Source organism: Portunus trituberculatus, chromosome 45 (genome assembly GCF_017591435.1).
Source record: "Portunus trituberculatus isolate SZX2019 chromosome 45, ASM1759143v1, whole genome shotgun sequence".
In the NCBI taxonomy this organism is placed as follows: domain Eukaryota; kingdom Metazoa; phylum Arthropoda; class Malacostraca; order Decapoda; family Portunidae; genus Portunus; species Portunus trituberculatus.
This window is the reverse complement of record NC_059299.1, coordinates 3,295,761-3,321,923: the sequence shown is the minus strand read 5'-3', so window position 1 is coordinate 3,321,923 and position 26,163 is coordinate 3,295,761. Positions and strand designations below refer to the sequence as shown.

Here is a 26,163-nt window from a genome sequence, read left to right as displayed (position 1 = left end):
GTGTAGTAGTGAAGTTATTTTGTGATCAAGTCTGATTTGTTGGCTAGTTTTACAGTATATAGCTTGAGAAAGTACTTTTAAACACAGTACATGAGAAGATAATTTTGTTGTTCTCTGCTGTGACAACCAGATGTCTCGCTTGGTGGCATCTGAAGTCATCCGTGGTGGCACATTGGCCACACGTGTTGCCGTCATAGAGAAGTGGGTGGCTGTAGCAGATATTTGCCGGTGCCTCCACAACTATAATGGTGTGCTGCAAGTGTGTGCTGCCTTCCAGAACTCCTCAGTGTTCCGCCTTAAGAAGACATGGGAAAAGGTGTCTAAAACGGTAAGGGAGTCTGTTTCAGTCCTCCTGAGGTTATTGTATGAATAATATGTCATATGTAGTGTGTGCTTCATTGTGTGTGTCTTTGGTGATGGTGATGTTAAGGAAGAACGAGCAATTCCAAATTGGGAATTAATAGTGTGAGAGTGTTTAAAGTAGTCATGAAGCAAGAAACCGAAAGTACATGTGATTAGTTGAAAGATTAGGAAGATTAAGGATTGTTTTTTGTTTAGTGCACTAGCTGATAGCCATGGCTTGGAAAATACTATGATATGTGTGTGTGTATTTGTGTGTTTGTGGTCACAGACTCGACAGACTCTGGAGAAGCTGCAGGTGCTCGTGTCCTCTGATGGGAGGTTCCGTAGTCTTCGTGATGCCCTGCACCGATGTGATCCGCCCTGCATCCCTTACCTGGGCATGTACCTCACAGACCTCTCTTTCATTGAAGAGGGCACACCAAACTTTACAGAAGATGGCCTTCTGAACTTCTCTAAAATGAGGATGGTACTGTATATACGTATACTTATGCAAAATGTATTCACTGGAGTGGAGATTGTTTGATGTAATATGGGTGATTATGCTGAACTGCTGCTTCTTTCACTCAATGATAGCATGCTAGTTATATGTACCATACTTTATCTCAGTCTTATATTTTTACAAGCATGAGCTCAGCAGATTTTGCTATCATTAACATCAAATGAAGAATTAGTTAATTAACTTACTCTTGTCAGATATCAACAAGTGAGACTGCAAAATACAAAATATTGCTTTCATGATGCTGCCTTTTGTCAAACAGAGATCACCAAACTTAAACAATTTGCTCTTAACACCTCCCCCATACTGTCCCCAGATTGCACATGTCATCCGTGAGATTCGTCACTTCCAACAGACACCTTACAAGATTGAGTATAATGCACGTGTTGCCTCATACCTGCTGGACCCATCACTTCTGCTGAGTGACGACAACTTGTACCGCCTCTCACTGGACCTTGAGCCTCGCCGGTCCACCCTGACTCATGTGACAGTTCCCCTCCTTGCCAATGTCACATCATCTGCGTCCTCCTCCAGTTCTTCCTCCTGACAGCGGCGCCGCACAGTAGGAGACATCTGGGTGAGCATCTGAGGACCGCCCCCCTGCAGCTAAACAGGGGGGCCATAGCAGATCTCAAGCCACATCTCACCCTGGCTCGGGACATCAGAATGGACACATGGACATCGACACTATGGGTGGGGATAAATTTTGTCAGAGTATTAGATCTGACAGCACCATAGTAACTTTTCTACAGTTATTTAGCCACTACATCTCATACTATGTACATTTGTATGATTTATTTTTCTGCATTTATTCATTTCTTTCCCTTCTGATTTCATTTCCTTTGGCTTACTAGTTCAGGGGAAGTTTACAGTATCTGGTTGATTTCTCTTAAAGTTGGGAAGTGGCATAGAGACTTTTGTACAGTTATTTCTATTCTATATCAAGGCATCTTCTCTTGTGTGGTTAAGTATTATCCATTATTTTTTAGTAAAAGTGTATGAAAGATGTCAAGCAGTTTGTTGCTTGTCTCTGTAGCTGTGACATTATGTTAGTTATTGATTTAATGTGACATGAAAATTAGCAGACCTCTGCTGAGGTCCTACTTAGACACTCTTGTAGCAACAGTTGCACAAACTGGACCAAATACTCAGAGTAGAAGACTTATACAAGTAATGAAGATAGTGACAATTTCAAATGAATCCCATATTTATCATCAAGGGAGTGATATCATCATCACTGGCCACATGCTGCACTGAACATAAATACTGTTCACCTCATGTAGAATCCAGTCTGGGTTTCATGTTTCTTAGTCTGTGAGTGCTACTGACATTTTACTAGAAGTAAATGTATAACATGTATTTCTGAAAAGAAACTGTTGGAAGTTCTGATTCTACAACATATAGAATTTATCATGCTTATGAATCTGTAAATTATAGTGGTGGGCTGTGGGGCTTTTTGGAGATGGCCAACACAATAATTCTTCTTACAGTTCCCTTACAATATACTGTAACTCACTGTGTGGATCTGCTATTGTGGCCCCTTCTGAGGACTCAAAATAATGAAAGCTCCAGAAAAATGTTTATCACTTCTAGATATCTGCAGTTCTTAAGAGCTATTGCATGACTCAAAGTATCAAATTTCATCTTCTTAAAAATCAAGCTTTAATAGTCCTAGTGTGATGATGTGCTAAAGAGGAATAAGCTTTTTTGGTGACCACAATGAGATGGTATTGTCAAGTGGAAGCCATTATGTAGAAAGAAGGGATCAGAAATTATCTAGAGATTGCATCTTAACTTGTACTTTCTCCCAGAGAAGGCTTCAGGATGAATTATTAAGAATTTTCAAAAGCTTGCTGCTCTGCCACATGTCTGAAAGAATGGCTTAACTTCTACTTGTGAAATTTGTCAAGTCATTTGATCAGATACATAGCTACTGTTATATCAATGTGACTCCTGTGGTCAGTGTTTGTCGCATTTCTGTGAGATAGACATTATGTTTTCTCTTGAAGTGGCTTGTGAAGTTCTTGAAACTGGCTTGTCAAGTGGAACCATTAAGTCATACTCAGGCAATACAAAGCTTGCCATGAGGGTTAAAAGATAGAAATGTCAAAGCACAATGCATTAATTAGCCAAGAATGTTGACCATGCAGCGAGTACAATACTTTAGCTGGTGCCAGCTAGACTACCTCCATGTTAGCCAGACACTTAAACCTCTAGTCCCTTGCCAGGTTTATTTTTTGGCATTAGTATCAAGTCATGCCATGCAGTACTGTTTCCAATGGCCTTCTGTGTGATTCAACAGCCATTGTATCAGTCACATTCAGTATTACTGACAAGTTTTCATGACTTACTTCTATTGATGATCTTTTCAGAATCTCAGCTGCCAGGTTTATTTAACTTGGCTGCAACTGTCTAGTCATCTGCATCATATCATAATGCAACAACATGATGATTTTATAACATTTATAAGTGTATCTTGAATGCGTGATATCAGAATAGGTGAGCTTGATATGAACTTAGTATAGACTTTCAGTAACTGACCCTCTGAATTTATAGGAAGATTGAAAACAAAGAAATTACATCCTAAAAAACTCCCATGCACACTCACTCCAGAATGCAGATGTTTTCTTCAAGTGTCCTCTAGTCAGAGTGAATGATGTGTGAGGCATTGGCTGGAATAATCAAAATACCCTGACCCTTGTTGCTCACTGTAGCCCTTGCCTTGTGACTGTGCCTCTGCCCCTCACTGTTGGCCCTCCCTGTCACACTCCGGTAGTGCATATAGCATTCCTCAGGCCTCATTCTCACTGCTCTCGCAAGGAACCCCTGTGTACTTGATCCTGGTGCAGTGAGGTGTTATTGAAGAATGAATGGGTTCCTAAATGTGTATAAGTTTGTGTGTGTGTGTGTGTGTGTGTGTGTGTGTGTGTGTGTGTGTGTGTGTGTGTGAGAGAGAGAGAGAGAGAGAGAGAGAGAGAGAGAGAGAGAGAGAGAGAGAGATTTATCTGATTCTTTTAATCTATGATATTCTTTCAGTAGATTTAGACTGGATTTTTATATCCACTTAACATTATTACAAAACTATAGTATATGATGCCCATGATTACCAGTCATCTGAAATATCTATATATTGTTATCAGACATCATATTGCTTTTATGCATTATGTCTCATGTTATTGAGGTAATATTCTCACCTAATTTGTATCTTTTATGTGATATATTCATTTAGTTGTTATATTTTACATGAAATATCTCATGAGGTACATTTATTACCTGTGTGTGTGTGTGTGTGTGTGTGTGTGTGTGTGTGAGAGAGAGAGAGAGAGAGAGAGAGAGAGAGAGAGAGAGAGAGAGAGAGAGAGAGAGAGAGAGAGAGAGAGAGAGAGCGAGTCAGTACACAAGTACACATCTCTGTGAATGAGTGATAGTTTGAGAAGAACAGTAAGTATTGACACTGCTATACATTAACATACTGTCTGCTCCAGGTAATACTGTCTTTCTCAGCAATAGGTATTTTCTAATGACAAGATATCAGTGCTGTGTATTAGCATATGTCTTTGCTGTGTGTTAAAGGTGGAGAGTTCTGAGTCAATTCCTGTGTACTGTGTGGCAATCTTTTCCTACCTCCATTCCTCCTACCACAGAAGCAGCCTGTGTTGCTGCTTCTGTGCATCTTATACATATTAGGTATTTTGTGCTGGGAATGCTATAATCCCAAAATACTTATCATCTTTTCTGAATGAATTCAAATGTTTTTTTCTGCATGATTCTTATGAAAGAAGGAGTCATTTCCTAGAACACTGAGATGATAGTATAGCCTGTTACCTGTTGGGAGAGATGCTTCCCCTTAAGGCCACAGAAGGTGTTTGATCCTTTTATGTTTTGGCATACAAAGAACAGTTAGAGAAAAATACTATACTTAGAATTTATAAGGTATTGAATCATAGGCAGTCCTCTCTAGAAGTCATTTGCTCCTATGCTCTATTAAAAGGAGCAAGCACTGCCTTGCCAATAACTTTTATTCTCACTCCACATTCTCTCATGATCTGCCAAAGTGTGTATAACTTAACCTGTCTTTCACATATCATCTCTCTTCCATATAACTTCTACAGGAATGGAGTACAATGTTGTGTATTGATGTAAAGGTTTATTTACTCATACTAGGTATTCTTCCTGGAAACTTGTGACTGTGTATATCTTTAAGAATATTTCCTATAATCCAAGGAAATTTTACACCAGCAACTTAGAGCTATAAGGGGTAATAATGTTGACTCTATAATGGCATATATGATTTTACAATATTTGCTTAAATTCATTGTAAGCCTTTAAATAAATGAAAAGGAAGTTTTCTGCAAGTGAGACATCAAAGGAAATATGAATACATAATTATTCTGTGGTACTATCCACATGAAGATTTCCAGTAACATTTCAATCTCACTTTGGATCTCTTAACATTTCCATTCACCAGACCACCATCTCCTGAGCATGCCATTGATGTTCTCACTCACAGAATTTCCCTCAGACCCAAACAAGAGACTGTCAGGGTCTGGTCCTCAATTTAATACATCATATTTGGAGTATGTCATGTGATTTATATATAAGTTTTAACATTACCTTTATCACTTTTAATACCATTCATTAGTCTTTGGTACCGAGGCCCATCTAAGCTATGTAGGCCTGTCTTCTGTCCTCCTATTACCAGTGCCCAAGACTCCAATGAATGTTTGTTGAATAAATTTTGGATATATTGCCTATCGGTCCACAAAACCAAGGCTGCACAAATGTGAAGAGCACAATGCATTATATCTATTTCCCAGATTACACTTATAGATGCATTTTTTCTGATATTCAATGCAATACCCCTGTGTGGATTGATAATAATAATATAATAATAATGATAATAATAATAATAATAATAATAATAATAATAATAATAGCTACATTTAGATTCATGCTACATCTTGATATTTCTACATCTTGGAGTTTCAAGTCCAGTTTGCCCACATCTGTGTAAAAACAAGGAGACATAGGTTAGTTTTAAGTCATTTTGATGTTACTTTCCTATCCATGTCCGTCCCAGATAGTACCATGCAAAGTTTGACTAGGAAATATGTATTGCAGTGAATGTGTGTTGAGCTATAAGTCTACAGTCAGTACCTGTAGATCTTGTACCATTATACCACTATGTTAATGGTAACTCCAAGCTGTGTCATGTTTTTAGCAAGTCACTTGTCACAACCTCACCTGTGGAATACCTTCCTAAAGGTTTATGCCCCAACCTTTTTTTCTCAACTGAGGTAGGAAAATTTATGATAAAAAGGATTAATGATATTCTGAAAGGTGCTTCAGGAATAAGATGAAAAGTTACACTATGCATTGTGCAAATTATCTGTAAAAAAAAAAAAAAAAAAACACCTAAAAACTAAAAGAATGGAATTCTGAGTTCAAGCAGTATGAAATAAAGATCTTAATGATTGAATTTAAAGAAACTTGCTGGTAATACTTATGTATCATGCTGTGGTATAAACATATAACATAAATGATTTACCCAACAAAAACATTGATAATGACCAGGGAGAGCATATTTCTGTACAAGTTTATGTATAGAGGGCAGACTGTGTGCTGCTCAGTAATTAATGTGACATACACTGAACCTAACTTGATTAATGGTTACCATGAACATCTTGAAGATACATCCACAAATTGAAGAGCATTGAAGTTGAAGTGAGACACCATAATGAAGAGTATGAATAATCACAATTGATATTCCGTGAATGGTATTATATGACATGAGTTCAGAATAGTGTCAGATGGCCCTCAGAGTCCATGTCTGTCAGTTCCATGTTGCAATAAGTGAGTTTGCATCAGCATTGAGCTGAGGATTGGTTGGCCAGGGTGTGGGAGGACCTTGCCCAAGGAGGACTGATGCTTCCTCTACTCTCTTCTCAGTCTTTCGATGTTATGGATTAATGAAGTTTATCATTGTTGTCATAGACTTTTGCAATCCTGCAGTGGTCCTGCTCAGTGGTTCATGCTTGGCTCCAACATTTGATATAGATATTAATGTTAATGTGTATACATCTGTGTTGCGGCCAGTGTGACATGTATACACCATTGCATGTGATGATGTATACACTTCTGGCTCACCTCAAGCACAATTAGTTTCTCAAAACATACATTGTTGCACTGGTCTCTTTTTGTCTGGTGTGAACCATTGTTGATATGACAGTTTGGCTGCATGAAGTGTGTGTAGTCAGTATATGAGCAGGAGAGTCACAGGCAGGTTGTAGTATATGCTGGATGCAGTACATATCTGCTACTTTCTCGTATCTCAAGATTGTACAATATCCTTGTTATTGTGTGTTATCTGTTCTAGATATTTCTTATTTTGAAACTCTTTGCAATAAATATTCTATCTTTCTGATGTGTGCCTGTGAATTACTTGCAAAAAGATCCACAAAATATGAGTTTGTTTCTTTGCTGTCAGTGATTTTTTTTTTATGGTTACTTCTGTATTTCATCATATATTTATTTTGTATTTGTTTATGTATTTGTTTATTTACTTGTTCACTTTTTATTGCTTTTTTTTATTTATCTCATAATCAGATAACTGATTACATAAAATCGCAAATTTTATTCTTATGTTGCAGAAACAAAAATACCAAGAAGCTTAAGGCTAAGGGATCTCCCATATGAAGACAGATTGGGAGAACTGGGACTGGAAACATTGGAAGAAAGGAGACAGAAACCAAATAGTAATAGCTATATATAAAATCCAAGAGGGAATGGGGATGATTAATAGAGATCTAATGATATGGGATATAGTGATAGAAGAGGGCTGGCATGTGGCATCTCAATCAGCCTTTTGTTGCTCTTGGACAATTTTCCCCTTACATAAAAAAAAAAAAAAACGAACAGCACGACCCTGTATATTACTATAAAACGAATGATGGAAACAGATATGAGTTAGCATAGCATGTGAAGAGAGAGAGCGCGCAATAACGAGTATGTGACTGCATAAACTGAAGAATAAGATATAACGAATGAGGACCATAAAATTATACAAAGAGGAAGATACCCATTAGTATGAAAAATGGTGAGAAGAATAAGGGAAAGGACGTTGAGACCGTGGTACACGTGACGATGTAGAACGGGTGATGTGTGTGCGTGTGAGTGTGTGTGCAATTGAGGCTGAATGATTTGATTATATTAGGAGTAAAATAACATAACATATAACATAAATAATAGGATAACAAAGGGCCACCAGGGCCTATCTAGGTTATCAGTCGCACAGCGACCTCGTCATCAGTACTTAATAATAGATAAGACATAGAAAATGGAAGGTGCTGCTGCTGGGACTGTGAACGCATTACTAAAACTGAATGAATTTCTATAGATAAAGAATGTTGCCTATAAGGTGTAGAAATTTTTTTTTTTTTTTTTTTTTTGTTATTGCTGCGACCCTCCTTCAGCTTCTTCAGGGAGGGAACGCCTCACAATCTTCTCAGGATTCGGGGCGTGTGTGTCGGGGTCTCGGGGAGAAGGGCTTTACCTGGGTGGCGCGGCTCGGATGGGGTGGAGCGGCGGGCAGATCGCTCTCTCAGGCCTGGCTGTCTGCTTCTATAGCACCCACTCTCACTCAGCTCAGTCACACAGAGTGGGGAGAAGGAAACACTTCTTCCTTATTTCTCTATATTACAGCAACTATACACGAGTCACCGGGAACAGGTGGCGGCGGCACAGGACAGGGCAGGGGCAGGCAACAAAGTACGGGTAACACTTTGTTAGTTCGTCAGGCACTTCACTGTCTCTCGTTCACTCTCTGACTGCTCCCCAGAGTACGACTTGTTCCTTCGAGGTCTCTTGCTACACTCCTGTCCTCTGTCCTCGTCGGTGCCACACAGTGCCCCACAAACCACGCCTCCTGTGCCGTCGCACCTGCCAGGCAATGTCCTTACGAGTCTATTTCAGCTTATTAGGTAACGCTATCTACCTTACCCGCTAATTACCAATATATCCCTTATAATGCTGGCTACAAGCAATTCACACATGCATGCCTTATTTACACGGTACCGTATGACAATTATCCCAGGGCTGGCCAGTGCCCTCACCCATACACACACACACACTCTTATCTCCCCGTGACCTCCGGGGTCACATCTCCTCTGTCATGGAGGCCTAGCTCAGCGTCCCTTCCATTAAGGTGTGACAGTTTCATAAACACGAGCAACCAACACCTCGCTCACCCTTTAGCTAAAGTATGCACATATGTACTATCCAAATGTACTCTCTTATGACGCTGCTCCACACTCACACAGGCACACGTACATATCTGGGAGGCTGCTGCAATACACCTTCGCAAGATTATTATTATTATTATTATCGTTATTAACTTATGATTTATTTTCTTACTACATGAAGTACGTATCTTTAGAAGACATGAATTTGTAACATTAAAATCATGTGCCGTTGCCAAAATGGTATTCATCCACACACATAAACAGTCCCTACAGGCGCTGCCGATACAAAGGCCTACTAGCTGAATCACCTGTAACATCAAGATCAAGATCGTCTGACATCACAGGACACAAAACACACAGGGAAGGGAATGGATGGTGTTGCTGTTGGGACTGTGTGGGGAGACAAATGAAAGGATGATTGAGGCTGTGAAAGAGTTCCTGGAGAGAATGTGGCGTGCCAGATGTAGGAACTAGTGGTGTGAAAGATGGTGATTGCCCTCTTTGTTGTCTGGTGTTCTTTATGTTCCCTACAGGAGCTGCCGATACAAAGGTCTGACCCAGAAGAAATTCTGCGTCACCTGTACCATCAAGATCAAGATCAAGATCACACACACACACACACACACACACACAAAACGTGGGGAATCACATGGAGCGAGCTGCTACTGGTGCAGGCAATTTGTCGCAATGGTTTCAAAAAGAGTTGTTGACAAAATGTATCTCGGCGATGAAAGGAAGACGAGGATGGAAACAATGTTCCAGATAGTCAAGAACACAGACCTAGAGGAAAGGAAGGTATGGAGTACTTGACCTGGTTAACTCCCCTCCTGTGCCATCCTTAGCTACCAAACTAGCGGAAATACAACGTAGAGTAATAATGAGATAGCAAGGACAAGAGATATCAATCCCCATTTGCTCTCATTGCCCTCCTTGACGTACTCCTATTCCTCAGTGTATTAGAACACGACACCTTATATTATGCAGTTTTGTTGTATTGATTATAAGAGGTATCGTAATCCAACAACAGTGTTATTTGCATCACATCTGGCATATCTAATTGCTTAAGCACTGAAGAAAAAAGGGTTTATGCAGAATATGGGAGTGTAGTCATGCCATCAGCAAGATTATTCCATATTTTTTTGTCTTGTAGAAGTTGAAAGCAGTACGTGGTGCTGGCAAGATGGGAGACATCCAGGAACCAAGTGAGGTAAGAGATTTGAACATGCTAAACAAAAATATTCAATTTGATGAGTTGTAGCATTTATTAGAAGTGATCACTTGTTTTTCTATAAATTAATACCTATGGTTGTAAAACTGCAGCGGTCGGTGGAGGCGGACGCATCTTGTTGTGCTCCGTCCTATCAGTAACCAGCCATTACTTATCTGCCCATCTAGGACCACAGCTACTTCTCAACACCTGGTTGGTGATCCCTAGCCATTAGCACAAGTAAATACCATAATGGTACGTGGAAGTAGAGGAAATAGAGGTCGCGGTCGCAGCGGCGGTAATGGCCAGACACCCACAGGCAACCCCCAACTTTCTTCTACACTACCTTCACAGCTAGATAGGCACCCCACTACTAGTAACCCTACTAACCCTAGTGCTGATGACCATTGTGCTACTTGCAACCAAATTGTAGGAGATGACTGCATTGGGTGTGATCGCTGTACCAATTGGTTCTGCCCGTCTGGCATGTGTTTGGGACTGCCTGATGAACTGGTTAGAGGGATAACACAGTTCGGTGGTGATGCCATTGCATATATTTGCACAGAATGCCGATGTACAAGTCCTGCATCAGGACCAGATAATCCAGCCTTTAAACAGCCATTACAAACTGTGAAGAAGTTATGTGAAACCTTGCACACTTTGTCATCTAAGGTTGAGAGGCTAACCTCTCCACCCTCACTCCCCCAGTCATCAGCGTCTCCCGCAAACCCCACCACTGACCCAGCTAACAACACTGATGATAATGCTAGGAGACTGATCAGAGATGAAATTCATGAAATGAATGAAAGACAGAAGAGAGTAAATTCCCTTATCGTACGTGATATTGATGCCCCAGATAACTCTGTTTTCAAACAGCATTTCACCACTGTGGCTCGATATCTGCTGGAAAACCCTGTAGATTTTACTGACCTAAAATGCATCAATAGAGAGAGAAAACTCTATAGGTTGAATGTCCCTAACATTGAAGTCAGGAAATCTCTACTTGATAAGGCCAAGAATCTGAAAGATTCTCAGTTTGATGGAATCTTCATCAGTAGAGACCTCACCTATGCCCAGCGACAGGACTTGGCCCGACGTCGACAAGCTAGAGCTAGCAGTGGTCCCCAAGACCAGCGAGCTTCAGCACCTGATACATCTACCCGTGACTCTGCGGCAGCACCTGCTGGATACCCTGGTAGTGCTTCTCGCCCACAGGCTGGGGCATCTAAGCTCATCCACTGTTGGTACTCCTGCCCAGGATACACAAGACAATACTCCAGACCACAGGGCTGACTGAGCAGTCTCTTCTGATTTTTTACAGAGAGTGAACCAAACAAACAAACGACCAACTTTCAAAAAATATCTTACGCTTAAAGTGGGTCTGTGCAATGTAAATAGTTTAGTAAATAAGGTTAACGAAGTAACTGATCTTATGCATGACTGTGATATAGATATTATGGCAATTACAGAGTCCTGGCTTCTACCAAGCATTCCTAACTCTTTCCTGTCTGTCCAAGGCTATCATCCAATAGCCCGCACTGACGTTGGAGATGTCCGAAAACATGGCGTATGTTTCTACATTAGAGACAACATACCCTTCATTTCCATTGATAGCAACTGTCCCATTACTCACATAGTGCACCTAGTTTCCCTCAAATGTTACATAATTGTTGTATACCGACCACCGTCAAATACTCAAAATGACAATACAGCATTGATTAATCTCCTAGAACAGTTTTGCACAGGCAAGGAAGTTCTTATACTGGGTGATTTCAACTTGCCAGCTATTGATTGGTCTAATGAAGATGCCTTATTCCAAGACTATGATCCTCTAACTCTAGCTTTTACAAATTGCTTTAACACTATTGGCCTCCATCAGTGGGTTGACTTTCCCACCTTTACACCCTCCGGAAACACCCTTGATTTAATTTTGTCTACGGAAACAGACAGAATAGGGAGTGTTGAGTCGCTCTGTCCCCTGCCTGGTTGTGGACATGTCCCCATCAAGTTCACCTACCATTTCACATTCAACACTTCTCAAGATGGCAACGTTTGCATTAAAAGAGAGCCTGGGAAAGAGGAAAGTACAAAATAATAGACAATCATGTATCACAGGTTGACTGGGACTATGAGTTTTGCCATCTCTCAGTAGATGCAAAGTTCACTAGACTTTTGCAAATCCTCACTCCTCTCATAGACTCTTATATTCCTCTATGCAAGCAGCTTAGTCCAAGCTCTCCCCTCAGTCCTCCTACTGCTTTAAAGAAAAACAGAACAACAGCCTGGCAGCTGTTCAAGTCTACCAGAAGATTCTATGGGCGCCACTCCCAACAATGCACTCAGGCCTTGGAAAACTACAACATTATCAATCGCCAATACAGAAACCACTTTATCTACTCCCAGATAGCTTACGAAAGGACTCTCATGGATAATCTTAAAAGAAATCCAAAAGCCTTTCATCAGTACATTCGTAACAAAAAAGTAGGTGCTCCCTCCGTGGGCCCCCTATCACATCCTGATGGTTCACTAGTAGAAGATTGTGGTGCCATGGCCGAAATTTTTGTGAACAGTTTCTCCTCTGTCTTCAAAGACAGCTGCCCAAATCCTTTTCCCCACCAGACGTTCCAGGGCACCCTTGACAATGTAAATATTACTTACTCTGCTGTGTGTAAAGGCCTTGAATCTCTTGACTCCAACTCAAGTATGGGACCAGACAACCTACATCCCAGACTTCTTAATTCTTGTCCGTCTCTTGCTTATCCCATATTTATCATTTTCTCAACTAGCCTAACTGATGGCGTCATCCCTGACATTTGGAAAGTCTCCGATGTTCGACCTATCTTCAAAAAGGGATCTCGCTCTGCTCCTCTAAACTACAGACCCATAAGTCTAACCTCAGTCTGCTGCAAGACATTAGAGAGGATTGTGGCCGAACACATTTATGCATTTCTTGAACATAATGCTTTACTCTCTCCCAACCAGTTTGGCTTTCGGCGTGGTAGAACAGCTGATGATCAACTATTGCTTACCTACGACTTTGTCTCATCTGGACTTGACACTGGAAATGTAGTTGATGTTATTCTATTTGACTTCTCTAAAGCCTTTGACGTGGTTAACCACTCAGTGCTACTCCAAAAACTCCATAGCATTGGTATCACCGGCAACCTGTTAAGCTGGATTTGCTCTTTCCTACTTGGTAGATCCATGAGAGTATCTGTTGCAGGTGTTAAAAGCAGCTACAGGGATGTAAAGAGTGGTGTACCTCAGGGCTCGGTACTGGGACCCTTACTTTTCCTACTGTATGTTAACCACCTGCCATCCACGATACAGAACAACTGTAAAATCTTTGCCGATGACTTAAAGATTTACTTGAAGTACAGCCCATCTACCCCCCTATCACTGGCCCTTGGAACTTCGTCCTGTCAGCATGACATAAATAAGATTTGTGATGTTGCTTCCTCTTGGGGTCTTGACCTCAATAAGGACAAGTGTGTAGTGTTAAGGCTACAACGTGGTACAGTGCCTTGGCAACACATAGGTGCGTTGTCAGAGTATTCGCTCCAAGGACTCCCCATCACCATGGTAGACCAACACAAGGACCTTGGTGTCCTAGTAGACTCCAGTCTCAGATTCCATCACCACATTCGGTCTACTGCCAACAAAGCCTCTGGAATGTCGGCAAATTTTCTCAAAAGCACCCTCTGCAGATCCCAAGACTTCATGATCACTCTCTACAAAACTCACATACGACCAATTCTAGAATATGCCTCCTGTGTGTGGAACACAGGCTTCTCGGGAGACCTTCATCTGCTGGAATCAGTACAAAGAACCTGGACTCGCCACATTGAGGGCCTGTCTGAGGTACCATATGGTGAGCGACTCAGAATATTAGACCTATACTCAGTCCAGGGACGACTGCTGCGTGCTGACCTCCTCAAATACTGGAAAATTTTCCACAAAGAGTGTGGTATCTCGCCTGAGGAAATATTTACCATGGCACCTTCTCAAGGTACAATAGGACACAGATTCAAAATTCAGATCACCCACAGTTCAATAGAGGCCAGGAGGAGATTCTTCTCACTACGGTGCGCCAGTATATGGAACTCCCTACCAGACGAAGTTGTGGCACAAAAATCTCTCACCTCATACAAATCAGCTTTGTATCATATTCTAGGTCCATTTCTTTACAAATTCCCTGACTAGTTATCCTATTTCTTTACTTCTCTTACAACTTACACTTTTGTAAAAGTCTTTTCAATGTTTCTTTGTTGTAATGTCATAGCTAACTTCACTAACATTAATAATCTTGAATTTTTCTCCATGTTTCATAAAGGTACACAACTCAGTCTTTTATGCCTCGTAATTGTTTCTGTTGTCATGGTAGTAACTAGTTGACTGGCGTATCTTTTGAACTGTGCTGCCCTTACTTTTCTCCATTACCTCCAACAATGTAGTACAAAGTGCTAAAGGGTAACCAACCAGGTGAGTTAACCAGGTGAGCATGTTTCTGTGAACATAAGCTTTTACTCTGCACAGCTACATCTCTCATACCTCAGTTACTTGCAGGATTGTCTGATGAATGAAGAGGCTCATCAGGCTGGGACCATACAGGTTAAGAGACGGCTCAGTCCTGAAGAATATGCAAAAGTTAAAAAAAGAAAAAAAGAAAATGATCTCTTAAGAAAGGTAAGTTTTGTTTTATCATGTTATTCTTTAGTTTATGTGTAGTATTTGAACATGATTATTGGACCTTGGAAATTAGTCTTGGGTTAAAGTTCAACCTTTCTCAGGAATGGCCAAGGATTTTTCTCAATTGGAGAGGCAAGATGAGCTGCTTGAGTCGTAAAAGTGACCAGATGCCTCTTTTCATGGGGGACGTCCAGAGCCTCATGTTTTTCTCACTTCTTGGCAATAAATTTCCACTTCCGCCCAGGTAATTTTTACCTACCTTTAAGTAAATTTGAGTTACTGTTATGCTATGTTAGGCTTATTTCATTAAAGGTGTAATAAGTAGTTATTGATTTAAGATATATAGATTAAAGAAAACAAATGAATGAAAATTAAACCATGCATCCAGTAGAATGATATTTATTGTGAATTCCAGGATGCTAACCTCCTAGATTCTGCTATACCAGTTTTATATGTAATCTTTAGGAATGATATGTTGGTGTGTTATTTCATGTGTAGAAAACAATGCAGATAGTCTTATTTATCTATGATAAATATGGTAAATATCTATACATGAGAAAAAAAAAAAGCATTATATCAGATACTAAACTAAATTATGTGTTGACAGGTTTGTAACTTATAGAAATGTAACAAAAGTGCCCAGTGTGGTAATGGTTCACATTGAAGGAGTGGGAGTGGATGACATCAAGCAGATCGCACAGTCACTCCCAGAAGTGAACACAACTGAGAAATGTGAAAGTGAAGCTAAGGATAATCAGGAAGGAAATTCTACTACATGTAAGAGACCAGATGTTTCCATACAGATGAAAGTGGATGCAAGAAACACAGACAAGGCTGTTAGCAGTAGTGATTTTTTCCCGGGTTGGCTCAAGAGCACTCTGCCAACCATAAGTGGCTTCATGAATCATGGTTTAGAAGTTGTAGCACCTTCTATTCATGGTTTATGTCCTGTTGAGGAACTACTTGAGATGCAACTGGAGAAAAGCAAAGATGGTGGTAAGTGTACAAATACTATTTACTATGTAGGAGTATTATTCGATGAACTGATTGCTTAATTTAAGATCAATATTGAATGAGTGTGTATGCTGATCTATTTGCTATATTCCTCTGATTTATGTTTCTTTTCTTGATTGTTAAGAAAATTTCCCTATGTATTCCATAGATACAGATAGGGGTGTGTGTAATAATAATAATGATAATAATATGGTTTATTAGTAATTGCAGTACATACATACTGAAAATGTACATATGGGGATTGAGGGAGACTTAAGATTAAAATCTTAAATTAGCTGTTAATGGTTATTTATGGTTCACACCATGGGGGGGATAGCATTACATGAAGATGTACATATGGGGATTGAGGGAGACTTAAGATTAGAACCTTAACTTAGCTATTTATGGCTCACACCATGGAGGGGATAGCACTATGATGATAATGGTCAGTTCTTGGGGCCCTGAGTGGGATGACTACGTTTGTGTGTCGTGTGGCATGGATTGGCTGGGGCGCGTCAGGGGGAGGAGATGCCGTAGCCATGAGTGACGCAGCAGGCCTCTACCCATCTTGACGAGGGCCGCTTGGTCTCTGGTTGCCAGTGTGGGGAGATCGAGGGTAGAGAGGGCGTGATCATAGTCAGTGTAGGCAGGGGCAAGTATGATTCTGCAGGCCCTCTTTTGGACATTTTCCAGTTATTGCTGTTGAGTGCAGGTGAGGGAGGAAGACCACGCTGGTGAGGCATACATAAGTTTGGGCAGGATGAAGGTGATGTGTATCCCCTTTAACTCATCAGCTGGTGTGCCGAGTGACTTAAGCCTGCGCAGCATGTAGAGTCTGTAGGCTGCCGATCTCACTGTGGCAGTAACGTGTAATTTCCATGTCAGCTGATCGTCCACTGTGACTCCGAGCAGCTTGGCTGACCGAACTACTTGGAGGGGGTGAGGACCCAGGGATAGTTGGGGGGGGGCACTGCTGCCAAGGAGGTGCAGATATGCATTACTACAGTTTTGGTGTGGTTGATTGTCATCCTGCTTTCCGCCGACCACTCCTGCAGGCTGTTCAACGTTGTTTGAAGTGCTGAGTAGTCTGGGTGTTTGTTGTCAAGTGACACACCCACGGTGCAGTCATCCACATACTTCCAGCAGTGAGGGATGTTTGTCAGAGCGTCATTAATCAGTATCAGGAAGCAGAGTGGACCCATCTTGGTGCCCTGAGGGACGCCACACGTTAGTTGTTGGTAAGAGGATGTGTGTTTCTGAAAACGTACAGCTTGCCGGCGTCCCGTGAGGAAGTCAGCCAGCCATGCTGTCAGGTGAGAGGGAAGACCCAGACTGATGGCTTTGTTAATGACAACAGTGTGGTCAACCAGATCAAAAGCTTTCTTGAAGTCTACAAAAGCAACTGCTAGAGAGGTGTTCCGTTTGTCCAGGTGACTATGAATGAAGTCAAGGAAGCTGACTAGGTAGTGAGAGGTAGAGGTGGCTCTGATATTGCCAAATTGCTGAATGTCTAAGGAGGAACTGATTTTGGTGTATGCCCAGTCAAACACAAAGTCTTCACAGATGAGGCTAGGGATGGGTGTGATAGCGACTGGCCTAAGGTCATTTAAGGATTGTGGGCTGGCAGTTTTAGGGATGGGTGTGACAAGTGATGTTTTCCAGTCGACAGGGCATGAGTACTGTGAGAGAAATGCATTTATTATTGAGCAGAGAGGGGTGGCTAGTTCTGGAGCAAATTCTTTGTAAATCTTAATGGGTAGGTCAGTAAGGGTGGTTGACCGAGGCTTGAGTTTCAGAATTCTCTTGTAGACATCCATCACATGGACAGCTGGAGGAGGGCGGGAGCAGGGAGGTAGGCAGGGAGACTTGAGGGGTGAAGGGGCCGGAATGTTTGACAGATTGTGGCAAAGTGACTATTCATCTCGTCTGCTGCTGCCTCAGCGGGGAGGTGTGAGGTACAAGGAAAAGGAGAGGACTGTTTTTGTAGACCACACAAAGCCTTAATCTTATCATACCACTGTCTGTTGTTGGTGAGTTTGAGTTGATGGATTTTGTTTGGGTAATGACTTGCTTTCGCTATCTTTATCTCCCGTATCACTTTGTTCCTTAGTTTCATGTATTGTATGGGGCAAGTATGGAAGACCCAGTTTCTCTGCTTGATGAGTCTTTTAATGCGGTGCGTCATCCACGGGGATTCAGATGGGTGCACTGTGACGCTCTTTGCTGGGAAGTAGTGGTGGAAGGCTGCTGATGTGGTGGAAATAAAATTGCTCCACTTTGTGTGTACATCTTCCACTTGTAACACCTCATTCCAAGGGTGTTGGGTTACCCACTGTCCAAACAACCTGAGGGCAGAGTCAGGCATAGGTCGGTAGGTCTTAAGGACCTTGGAGTGCGGGGGTGAGGTGGTGGGTGTGGTTGATAACAGGATGGAGCGGTGAGTACTGTGTCCCACAGGAGGTAGGGGGTGGGAGAGGAGTAGGGATGATGTAGGTCAGTCATGATAAAGTCGAGTTTGGCTTGTTGGAGGGTGGGGAAGTCAACAACTTGGGTTAGGTGTAATTGGTGTAGAATTTCACTCACATCTAGTCTGTTAAAATCTCCACAAATAACCAGCTTGGCAGCAGGATATTTAATTTTGAGAGTGTCAGCCGTGTTTATTATGTGCTCAGTGAGTAGTTGTGCTGTGGGGGCACGTGGGGGGTGGTATGCAACACAGAGGATGATGGAGGCTGCGTCTCGGGGGTGGGAAGATGGAGTCACTCGTACCCAGAGGGCCTCCACTCTGGGGGTACAGCCACCGGGAGGTGAGAGGGGTTAAGGGTGGATCGGCAGTACACCGTGTGTTTGTGTATTTACCTAGTTGTAGTTTTACAGGGCCTGGGCTTTATGCTGTGTGTGTGTGTGTGTGTGTGTGTGTGTGTGTGTGTGTGTGTGTGTGTGTGTGTGTGTGTGTGTGTGTGTGTGTGTGTGTGCATTATGTGCTTCAACAACTTCATCACTTAATGCATTCCATTTTTCAACTGTTCTATGTGGAAAACTGTTTTTTCCAATATCCTTCACACACTACCTCATCCTAATCTTTTCATGTCCTCTTGTCCTTCTTGCTTCTTCCTTGTTTATTTTTTCAATACCATTTACTATTTCATACTTTGTTATTAGGTCTCTTCATTCTCTTCTACATATTTTATAAGGTTGGCAGTCCCATTTCCAGCCTTTTTTCATATGTTAGGTCCTTCAGTTCTGGCACCATCTTTGTAGCTATCTTCTGGATCTGTTCTAATCTTCTTATAGCTTTTATAGAGCACGGTCACCATACCACTGCTGCATATTCCTACTTTGAACGTATCATGCTTGTAATATTTTTTTCATCATATCTTTGTCCATGAATTGAAATGCCACACTAATATTAGTCAAAATTTTATATGCTAATCCAAATATCTTACTTATGTGTTTTTTTTTTTTTGGATTCAGATTTTCCTGTATAATCACTCCCAGGTCTATTTCCTCTTTAGTCTTCATTATTTGTTCCTCTCCCATCAGATAGTTCCATATTGGTCTTCTCTTACTCTTTTCCAATTCAATTACATGACATTTCTTGGCATTGAACTCTAATTTACACTTCTTACTCCACTCGTAGATTTTGTTTATATCTTCCTGTAGCAGCAAACAGTCCTCCTGGATTTTGCTTACTCTTAGCAATTTTGCATCATTAGCAAACAAATTAATATAACTGTTTACCCGATTTTGTGTGTCATTTACATATACCTGGAACATAATAGGGGCTAACACTGACTCTTGTGGCATTCCACTTGTTACGTTACCCCAAGATGAGTATGTATCTCTGATCACAGTTCTCATCTCTCTATCCTTCAAGTAATCCCTTATCCTATCAAACAAAGTTCTTCTGAGTCCTTCTATGCTCTCAAACTTACAAAGTAGTCTGCTGTGAGGGATTTTATCAAAAGCCTTTTTAATGTCCAGGTAAACCGTGCCTACCCATCCATCTCTGCTATCCAGTCCTTCTATTACTCTTGAGTAGAAACTTAAGTTCAACACACATGACCGTCCTGGCCTGAATCCAAATTGTCTGTTCGATATAACATATATTTACATAGTTGTATTTACCTAGTTGTATTGTACAGAGTTTGAGTAGGGCTCATAGTGTCCTGTCTCCATGTCTCCAATTATCCAATTTTTCCTTAAAGTTATGCACATTAGGTGCTGTAACAACTTCATTATTCATTGCATTCCACTTCACCGTTCTGTGTGGAAAGCTGTATTTTCCAACATCCTTCACACACTGCCTCATCCTTGTTTTCTTTACATGACCTCTTGTCCTTCCATCTTCTGTCAACAGCACCAGGTCTTCCTCATCTATCTTTTCAATGCCATTGACTATTTTGTACATTACTATTAGATCCCCTCATTCTCTTCTATCTTGTAAGGTTGGTAGTCCCATTTCCTTCAGCCACTCTTCATATGTTAGGTCCTTTAGTTCCGGCACCATCTTTGTAGCAATCTTCTGTATCCGTTCTAATCTTCTTATATCTTTCATAGAGTTTGGAAACCACACCATTGCTGCATGTTCCAACTTTGGACGTATCATGCTTGTGATGATTTTTTTCATCATATCTTTGTCCATGAATTGAAATGCCACTCTTGTATTAGTCAACATTTTATATAATATACCAAATATCTTGATTATATGTTTTTCAGGGTTCAGATTTTCCTGTATAATCACTCCTAGATCTTTTTTCCACTTTAGTCTTCATTATTTGTTCTTCTCCCATCAAATAGTCCCATACCAGTCTTCTTATGCTCTTTCCTAACTCCATTACATGACATTTCTTGGCATTAAACTCCAATTTCCACTTCTTACTCCACTCATAGATCTTGTTTATGTCATCTTGTAACAGCAAAAACACCGACCCTTGTGGAACTCCTCTTGTTACTTTACCCCAAGATGAGTATGTATCTCTGATCACAGTTCTCATCTCCTGTCCTTCAAATAATCCCTCGTCCACTCTAACAAAGTTCCTCGCAGTCCTCCTATGTTCTCTAGTTTCCAAAATAGTCTTCCATGAGGGATTTTATCAAAAGCCTTTTTTATGTCCAGGTATACTGTGTCCACTCATCCATCTCTTTTATCCAGTCCTATTACTCTCAAGTAGAAGCTTAATAAATTGGACACACATGACTGTCCTGTCCTGAACCCAAATTGTCTGTTTTTTATGAATTGTTCTTCTTCCAGATGTTTAACCCATTTTTCTTTGATAATTATTTCACATGACTCCCATAATGCTTGTAAGTGACACCAGTCTGTAATTTAATGGCTCAGTTGCCTTTCCCCCTTTAACTATTCTGTATAATTTTCTTCTACAGTGAACACCTTTCTAAAGCTCTTATTCATATTTCATGCATTTCCTTCTCTGTTTGGTATGTCTTCCCTCCCTTAATTATTTTTTCTATTGTTTCCTTGTTCTTCATTTTGTCATTTATAAATTTGTAGAAAAGCTTGGGTTCATCTTTGCTTTTACTCACAACATCTTTCTCAAAGTTTCTTTCTTCCTCTCTCCTTACTCTAATATATTCATTTCTTGCATCCTTATACTGCTGTCTGTTATTGTCATTTCTCTGCTTTATGAGAGTCTTCCAAGCTTTATCTTTTGCCTTTTTTGTGTCTGCGCATGTAGCATTGTACCAAGTGTGAATTTTTTTCTTAACTCTATAATAAGGTATGTATTTCTTCATTATATTTCTGTAAGAATATTTCATATTTTCCTTGTATTGTCTTTTTGTACAAATATTTTTTCCATTCAATGTCAGCAGAAAGTTCATTAATTTTTCAAAATCTGCTCTTGCTTGATTTAATCTCTCATTTTTGTAGTCATCTCTGTTACTTATCCCATCCTCCTCCTTATTTCCTGCTCTAATGTCACATGATCACTTCTTCCCATTGAACTGAAGGGGATGGGAGGGGGCTCTGGTTTCCTTGTGAATACTAGCTCAAGTAACGATGGTTCTTCCCCCGTACCTTGTTGACTCCTTCATCCATTGGTCCATTGTATTTACCATATTCAACTGTAACACATCTTCGCTCCACTGTCCAGCATTATCCATTACTTCCATCACTCTCCACTTTTTTTTTTTACAGTTAAAGTCTCCAACTTGAAGTATTCTTCCATCTCTTCTCAAAATATTATCTAAGTGCTTAATCATCTCTCTTTGCATAAGGAGTGGGGCTCGTAGTGACTTGTCTCCATATCTACAGTTATCCAACTTTTCCTTGAAATTGTGCACACTTTCATTACAATCTCTTCAGTCAATCCTTTCCAGATGTCCACTATCCTATATGAAAAACTGAACTTCTTAATGTTCCTCAGACACTGACTTTTCATTATCTTCTTGGAACATCTTGTTCAATTATCTCCATCCTCTGTCAATGATACCAGGTCTTGTCTATCTATATTTTCCATACACTTTACTAACTTAATCATTGATATTAGGTCTCCTTTTTCCTGTCTATCCTTCAAAGTTTTTAGTTCGATTTCCTTTATTTCATATGTGTGTGTGTGTGTGTGTGTGCGCATGCATGCATGCATGTGTGATGCTTACTTTTTGTTGGATATATTGTTTACATCAAAATTATACATATTTATTATTTCTTTGTCCTACGTATTTTTAAAATCTTTTAGATGTATCACTGAAGTCAAATTACTTAACATAGTTTTAGAAATAATGGCAGCACTATATTCACATCTTGACCAGAACCTATCTACTAAATTAGTCTGGTTTTAGTCTACTCTTATGCTTTCATTTTCATTTTCAGATATAGATGCCCTTAAGTTAAGTAATGTCTTAACAACGAACATTGCTACTAGTTCTTTCTTCAAGAATCTGTCCAAACTTGATTCAAACCCTGATGATGACATTCATCCTGATGACAAATTCAACAGACTTAAGCTCCTGTTGAAGCCAGATGAGTTTGTCAAACTTGGTTACCCACTCCCTATGCCTGGCTTTAAGGGAGGTAGATACAAAGACTTTGTGTTCACTTCAGATAATTACAAAGAGGTATGTACAACCTTCCTTGATTTTATTTGTGCATTCATTCTCCATAAATTTTGTATTTGTATTCTATATATGGCAAGTTTTCTTATATCTTAATGCATGACTGCAGAGGTTTTATTCTTCCAGGTAACATCTCGTTCTCCAATGTTTGGCATGGATTGTGAGATGTGCTTGACTTCTATCAACAAATTGGAGCTCGCCAGTATCTCAGTGGTCAATGAGAAGTTGGAGGTGAGGAGGAAGAGATAGTGACAGGTGATGGTGGCAGGAGGAGGATAGGATCATTGAATGATGCTTCTAAAATAGGCATTAAATTTTTGTAATTTCTAGCTTCAGTTTCTGAAATTGTATGAGGAAAAGGTTCTATAGTGATACTTAAGTAGTACAGTATTGAGTTTTTTGCATATGTAGATAATTATGTCCACTGTCTTTTATTAGAAGTAGCAAATGGATTTTCTTCCGTAGTGTATCTACCACACTTTGGTGTTGCCTTACAACAAAGTGGTGAACTATTTGACAAAATTCTCGGGCATCACAAAAGACATGTTACAAACAGTCACCAAGAGATTGGAAAATGTGCAAAAGGACTTGCAGAAGCTGCTGCCTCCCGATGCCATCCTAGTGGGCCATGGTTTGTGTAATGATTTCAATGCCACAAAAGTAAGTCATTATTTGTCTTTGTTTTCATCTTATTTTGTTCATATCATAATGAAAAACAGTCTTGAGTATTTAACCATTGCTCTTGATATTGTAAAAAAAAAAAAATCAATTGATAATTTAATGATCATGGGTAATGTTTCCTCCAGATAATGCACCCATATGTGATTGACTCTGCAGAGATTTATAAAGTGTCCGGTAGGCACTCTAAGACCTCCTCCCTCAAGACACTGAGTAAAATGTTTCTGAACCTGAAAATCCAGATCTATGGAAGTGGAGGGCATGACCCTACAGAGGATGCATCAGCTTCTCTCCAGCTTGTCCAGTGGAAACTGAAGCATGGTGTGTTTATTGAGTAAACTGCAGCAAACAGCACAGGACCTAATCATTTTCATAAGAACAAGAATACATAATATACATAAATCAGTGAGCTCTTGCCAATAGATTTAGCTTAGTAAATGTTTACAAATGTGGTATTTAATGTGAAATAATGTTAATAGATATTAATGAGTTTTTTTTTTTTTCAGACTTGATATGTTTACCTATGACTCATCAATAATTTTGGTTCATTAAACAGATGAGACGTATGGCAATATGCTTATGGGATGGGTGCCTCCTACGGATTCATATTATGATTGGGAGAAGATGTGTCCATCAAAATCGGACGAAAAGGCGGTGGACTCCAAGCAAGAACGGAAAGATAGTAGCAAAATATCAACTGAAAAAGCCATTGGGCCTTTCAGAAGGACTGATAAATATATATTCCAGGTGTGAATTGTTTTGTTAAATAAATTATAGATTGGCTGGTTTTCATAAAAATCACTTATCTAACACATCAATGATAAATTTAATTGCTCTGTAAGAAAAGGTTGTGCAATTCCTGTACTCATTAATTTACTTGTACTATACTATCTCCCCTCAGGAATTGGAGCATTGCAACCTTGCTGTCATCACCACTGCTCGGTGCTTCAAAAATTACCTCCCTATATTACCTACCCTCAGCAACATTCCCTTAATGGAGGTTCTCTCAGGGAATAAGCAAGTTTCTCAGCGAGCAAGAGATTTTGTGCCAAACAGTAGGCTAACTTTCATTCACATGGAGGTATGTGCATTTTTTTCTACTTCTAAGTTGTACACTTGTGATTTCTAATATATGTTATACATAGATGGTAGCCTTGAGTTGAAGTGACATAAGTATACTTAACAGTCAAAGCTTGTATTTGTCATTCATTTGCTTTGAATTTGAAGATTGACTTATAGTACATGTTTTCCTTTAAAAACTAGAAATTCTTATTATTGATATATCATTGTATTTATGAAGAGTATGTATGGTTAGTTATACTCAAGATCCAAGAAGCATGCACATAAAACTACGACCAGCGTCTTAATGTTATTGTACCCTTGTGGGTGCACTTTTTTTTTTCTCCTGCTATAGATGGGCATAAAGCTGAGCCAGTGCCCTAATAAAGCTACTCGTCACCGACAGCTTAGGAAGCTGGACAAGAGACTGCACAGGATACACAAGGCTGCTATCCCTAAGTCTATTCATGTTTATGTTTTCAGTGGGTCATCTCTGAATGTGCCTTTCGAAAAGCACTCCAATGGTTTTGTTTTAGTAGGGATCAAGGATCTACCCTTCAAGACATAATGATGTCCTACTCATGTCATTTAGTCATACAATCAACCCTTGTGACAGATCATCAGGCCTTTGCAGGCAAATGTTTGAAAGAAGCAAAATCATTGTACAGTACTAATATGATGGTACAAAAATATATGAAATTCCTTAAGTTAAACTCTTTCAATTTCAAATTAATGTTAAAATCTTTGGTAATTTTATTATGAAAGTCTCTCTCTCTCTCTCTCTCTCTCTCTCTCTCTCTCTCTCTCTCTCTCTCTCTCTCTCTCTCTCTCTCTCTCTCTCTCTCTCTCTCTCTCTCTCTCTCTCTCTCTCTCTCTCTCTCTCTCTCTCTCTCTCTCTCCAATGATCGTGTCATTGTTAAACATAAATATTTTTATGTAAGTTATTTATATAATCACTATTATTTACCTCAGTACTATTGATAAGGCAAAAAATCTACAAAGCATACCTGCTGGTTGGTTGACTTAGTTGTGTAGTTGATGTAACAAATTACTTTCATGTATAATTTTTTTTTTTTTTTTTTTTTTTATATGTATAGTAGCACTCTTTTTATTCTGTACTACCATATAGTGTTCTGGCAGTGTATTTATTTATTTGTTTTTGTATATACATGAACAATTTGTTCAAATACATTGTCATTGCATCTACTTTAGGGGCAGTGTAGTTCATAGGTTACATTTTAAACTACAGGATTATGAAAATGCCAATGTGGTATAACTAATGAGTCATCTGCACAGCCATTTAGAGAGTCTTAAGAAGGCCAACAGACTGAGAAGGATTGCTGTGTGAAGGTTTATATTTACAG

General features: G+C 39.9%; 2 protein-coding genes and 1 long non-coding RNA gene across 6 annotated transcripts in view; 2 read left to right on the top strand and 1 right to left on the bottom strand.

The window, feature by feature from the left end:
• LOC123519415 (ras-specific guanine nucleotide-releasing factor 2-like) overlaps positions 1-4,243 on the top strand; it is a 41,604-nt gene extending 37,361 nt beyond the window's left edge. For all 3 annotated transcript variants that reach the window (XM_045280702.1, XM_045280704.1, XM_045280703.1), the window contains 3 exons: positions 131-328; positions 632-829; positions 1,176-4,243. In XM_045280702.1, coding sequence (XP_045136637.1) covers positions 131-328; positions 632-829; positions 1,176-1,406 — 627 coding nt within the window. In that variant the 3' untranslated portion in view covers positions 1,407-4,243. The remainder of the gene's footprint in view (positions 1-130; positions 329-631; positions 830-1,175) is intronic.
• On the bottom strand, positions 4,177-8,582 carry LOC123519416. The gene is made up of 2 exons (XR_006679008.1): positions 8,412-8,582; positions 4,177-5,865 (listed from the first exon to the last, which is right to left on the bottom strand). It is a non-coding gene; the product is annotated as an uncharacterized LOC123519416 (long non-coding RNA).
• A 1,026-nt stretch (positions 8,583-9,608) lies between these two features.
• On the top strand, positions 9,609-25,506 carry LOC123519359. 2 transcript variants are annotated; one of them, XM_045280619.1, is made up of 12 exons: positions 9,609-9,894; positions 10,250-10,306; positions 14,873-14,992; positions 15,097-15,239; positions 15,603-15,991; positions 22,821-23,065; positions 23,189-23,293; positions 23,528-23,722; positions 23,983-24,061; positions 24,297-24,487; positions 24,642-24,821; positions 25,155-25,506. In XM_045280619.1, the coding sequence occupies exons 1-12, from the start codon at positions 9,787-9,789 to the stop codon at positions 25,365-25,367; spliced, it is 2,025 nt and encodes a 674-aa protein (XP_045136554.1). In that variant the 5' UTR covers positions 9,609-9,786; the 3' UTR covers positions 25,368-25,506. The 2 variants fall into 2 exon arrangements, with proteins under 2 accessions (XP_045136554.1, XP_045136553.1); XM_045280618.1 differs by having other exon boundaries at positions 9,610-9,894; positions 23,869-24,061.
• The last annotated feature ends 657 nt before the right edge of the window (positions 25,507-26,163 follow it).

Bases quoted from the DNA above. Each gene is read 5' to 3' on its own strand.
- LOC123519359 (XM_045280618.1), top strand. From the start codon at position 9,787: ATGGTTTCAAAAAGAGTTGTTGACAAAATGTATCTCGGCGATGAAAGG. The intron at 23,723-23,868 runs GTAAGTCATTAT...TGTTTCCTCCAG, and splicing joins ATGATTTCAATGCCACAAAA to ATAATGCACCCATATGTGAT. The intron at 24,822-25,154 runs GTATGTGCATTT...CTCCTGCTATAG, and splicing joins TAACTTTCATTCACATGGAG to ATGGGCATAAAGCTGAGCCA.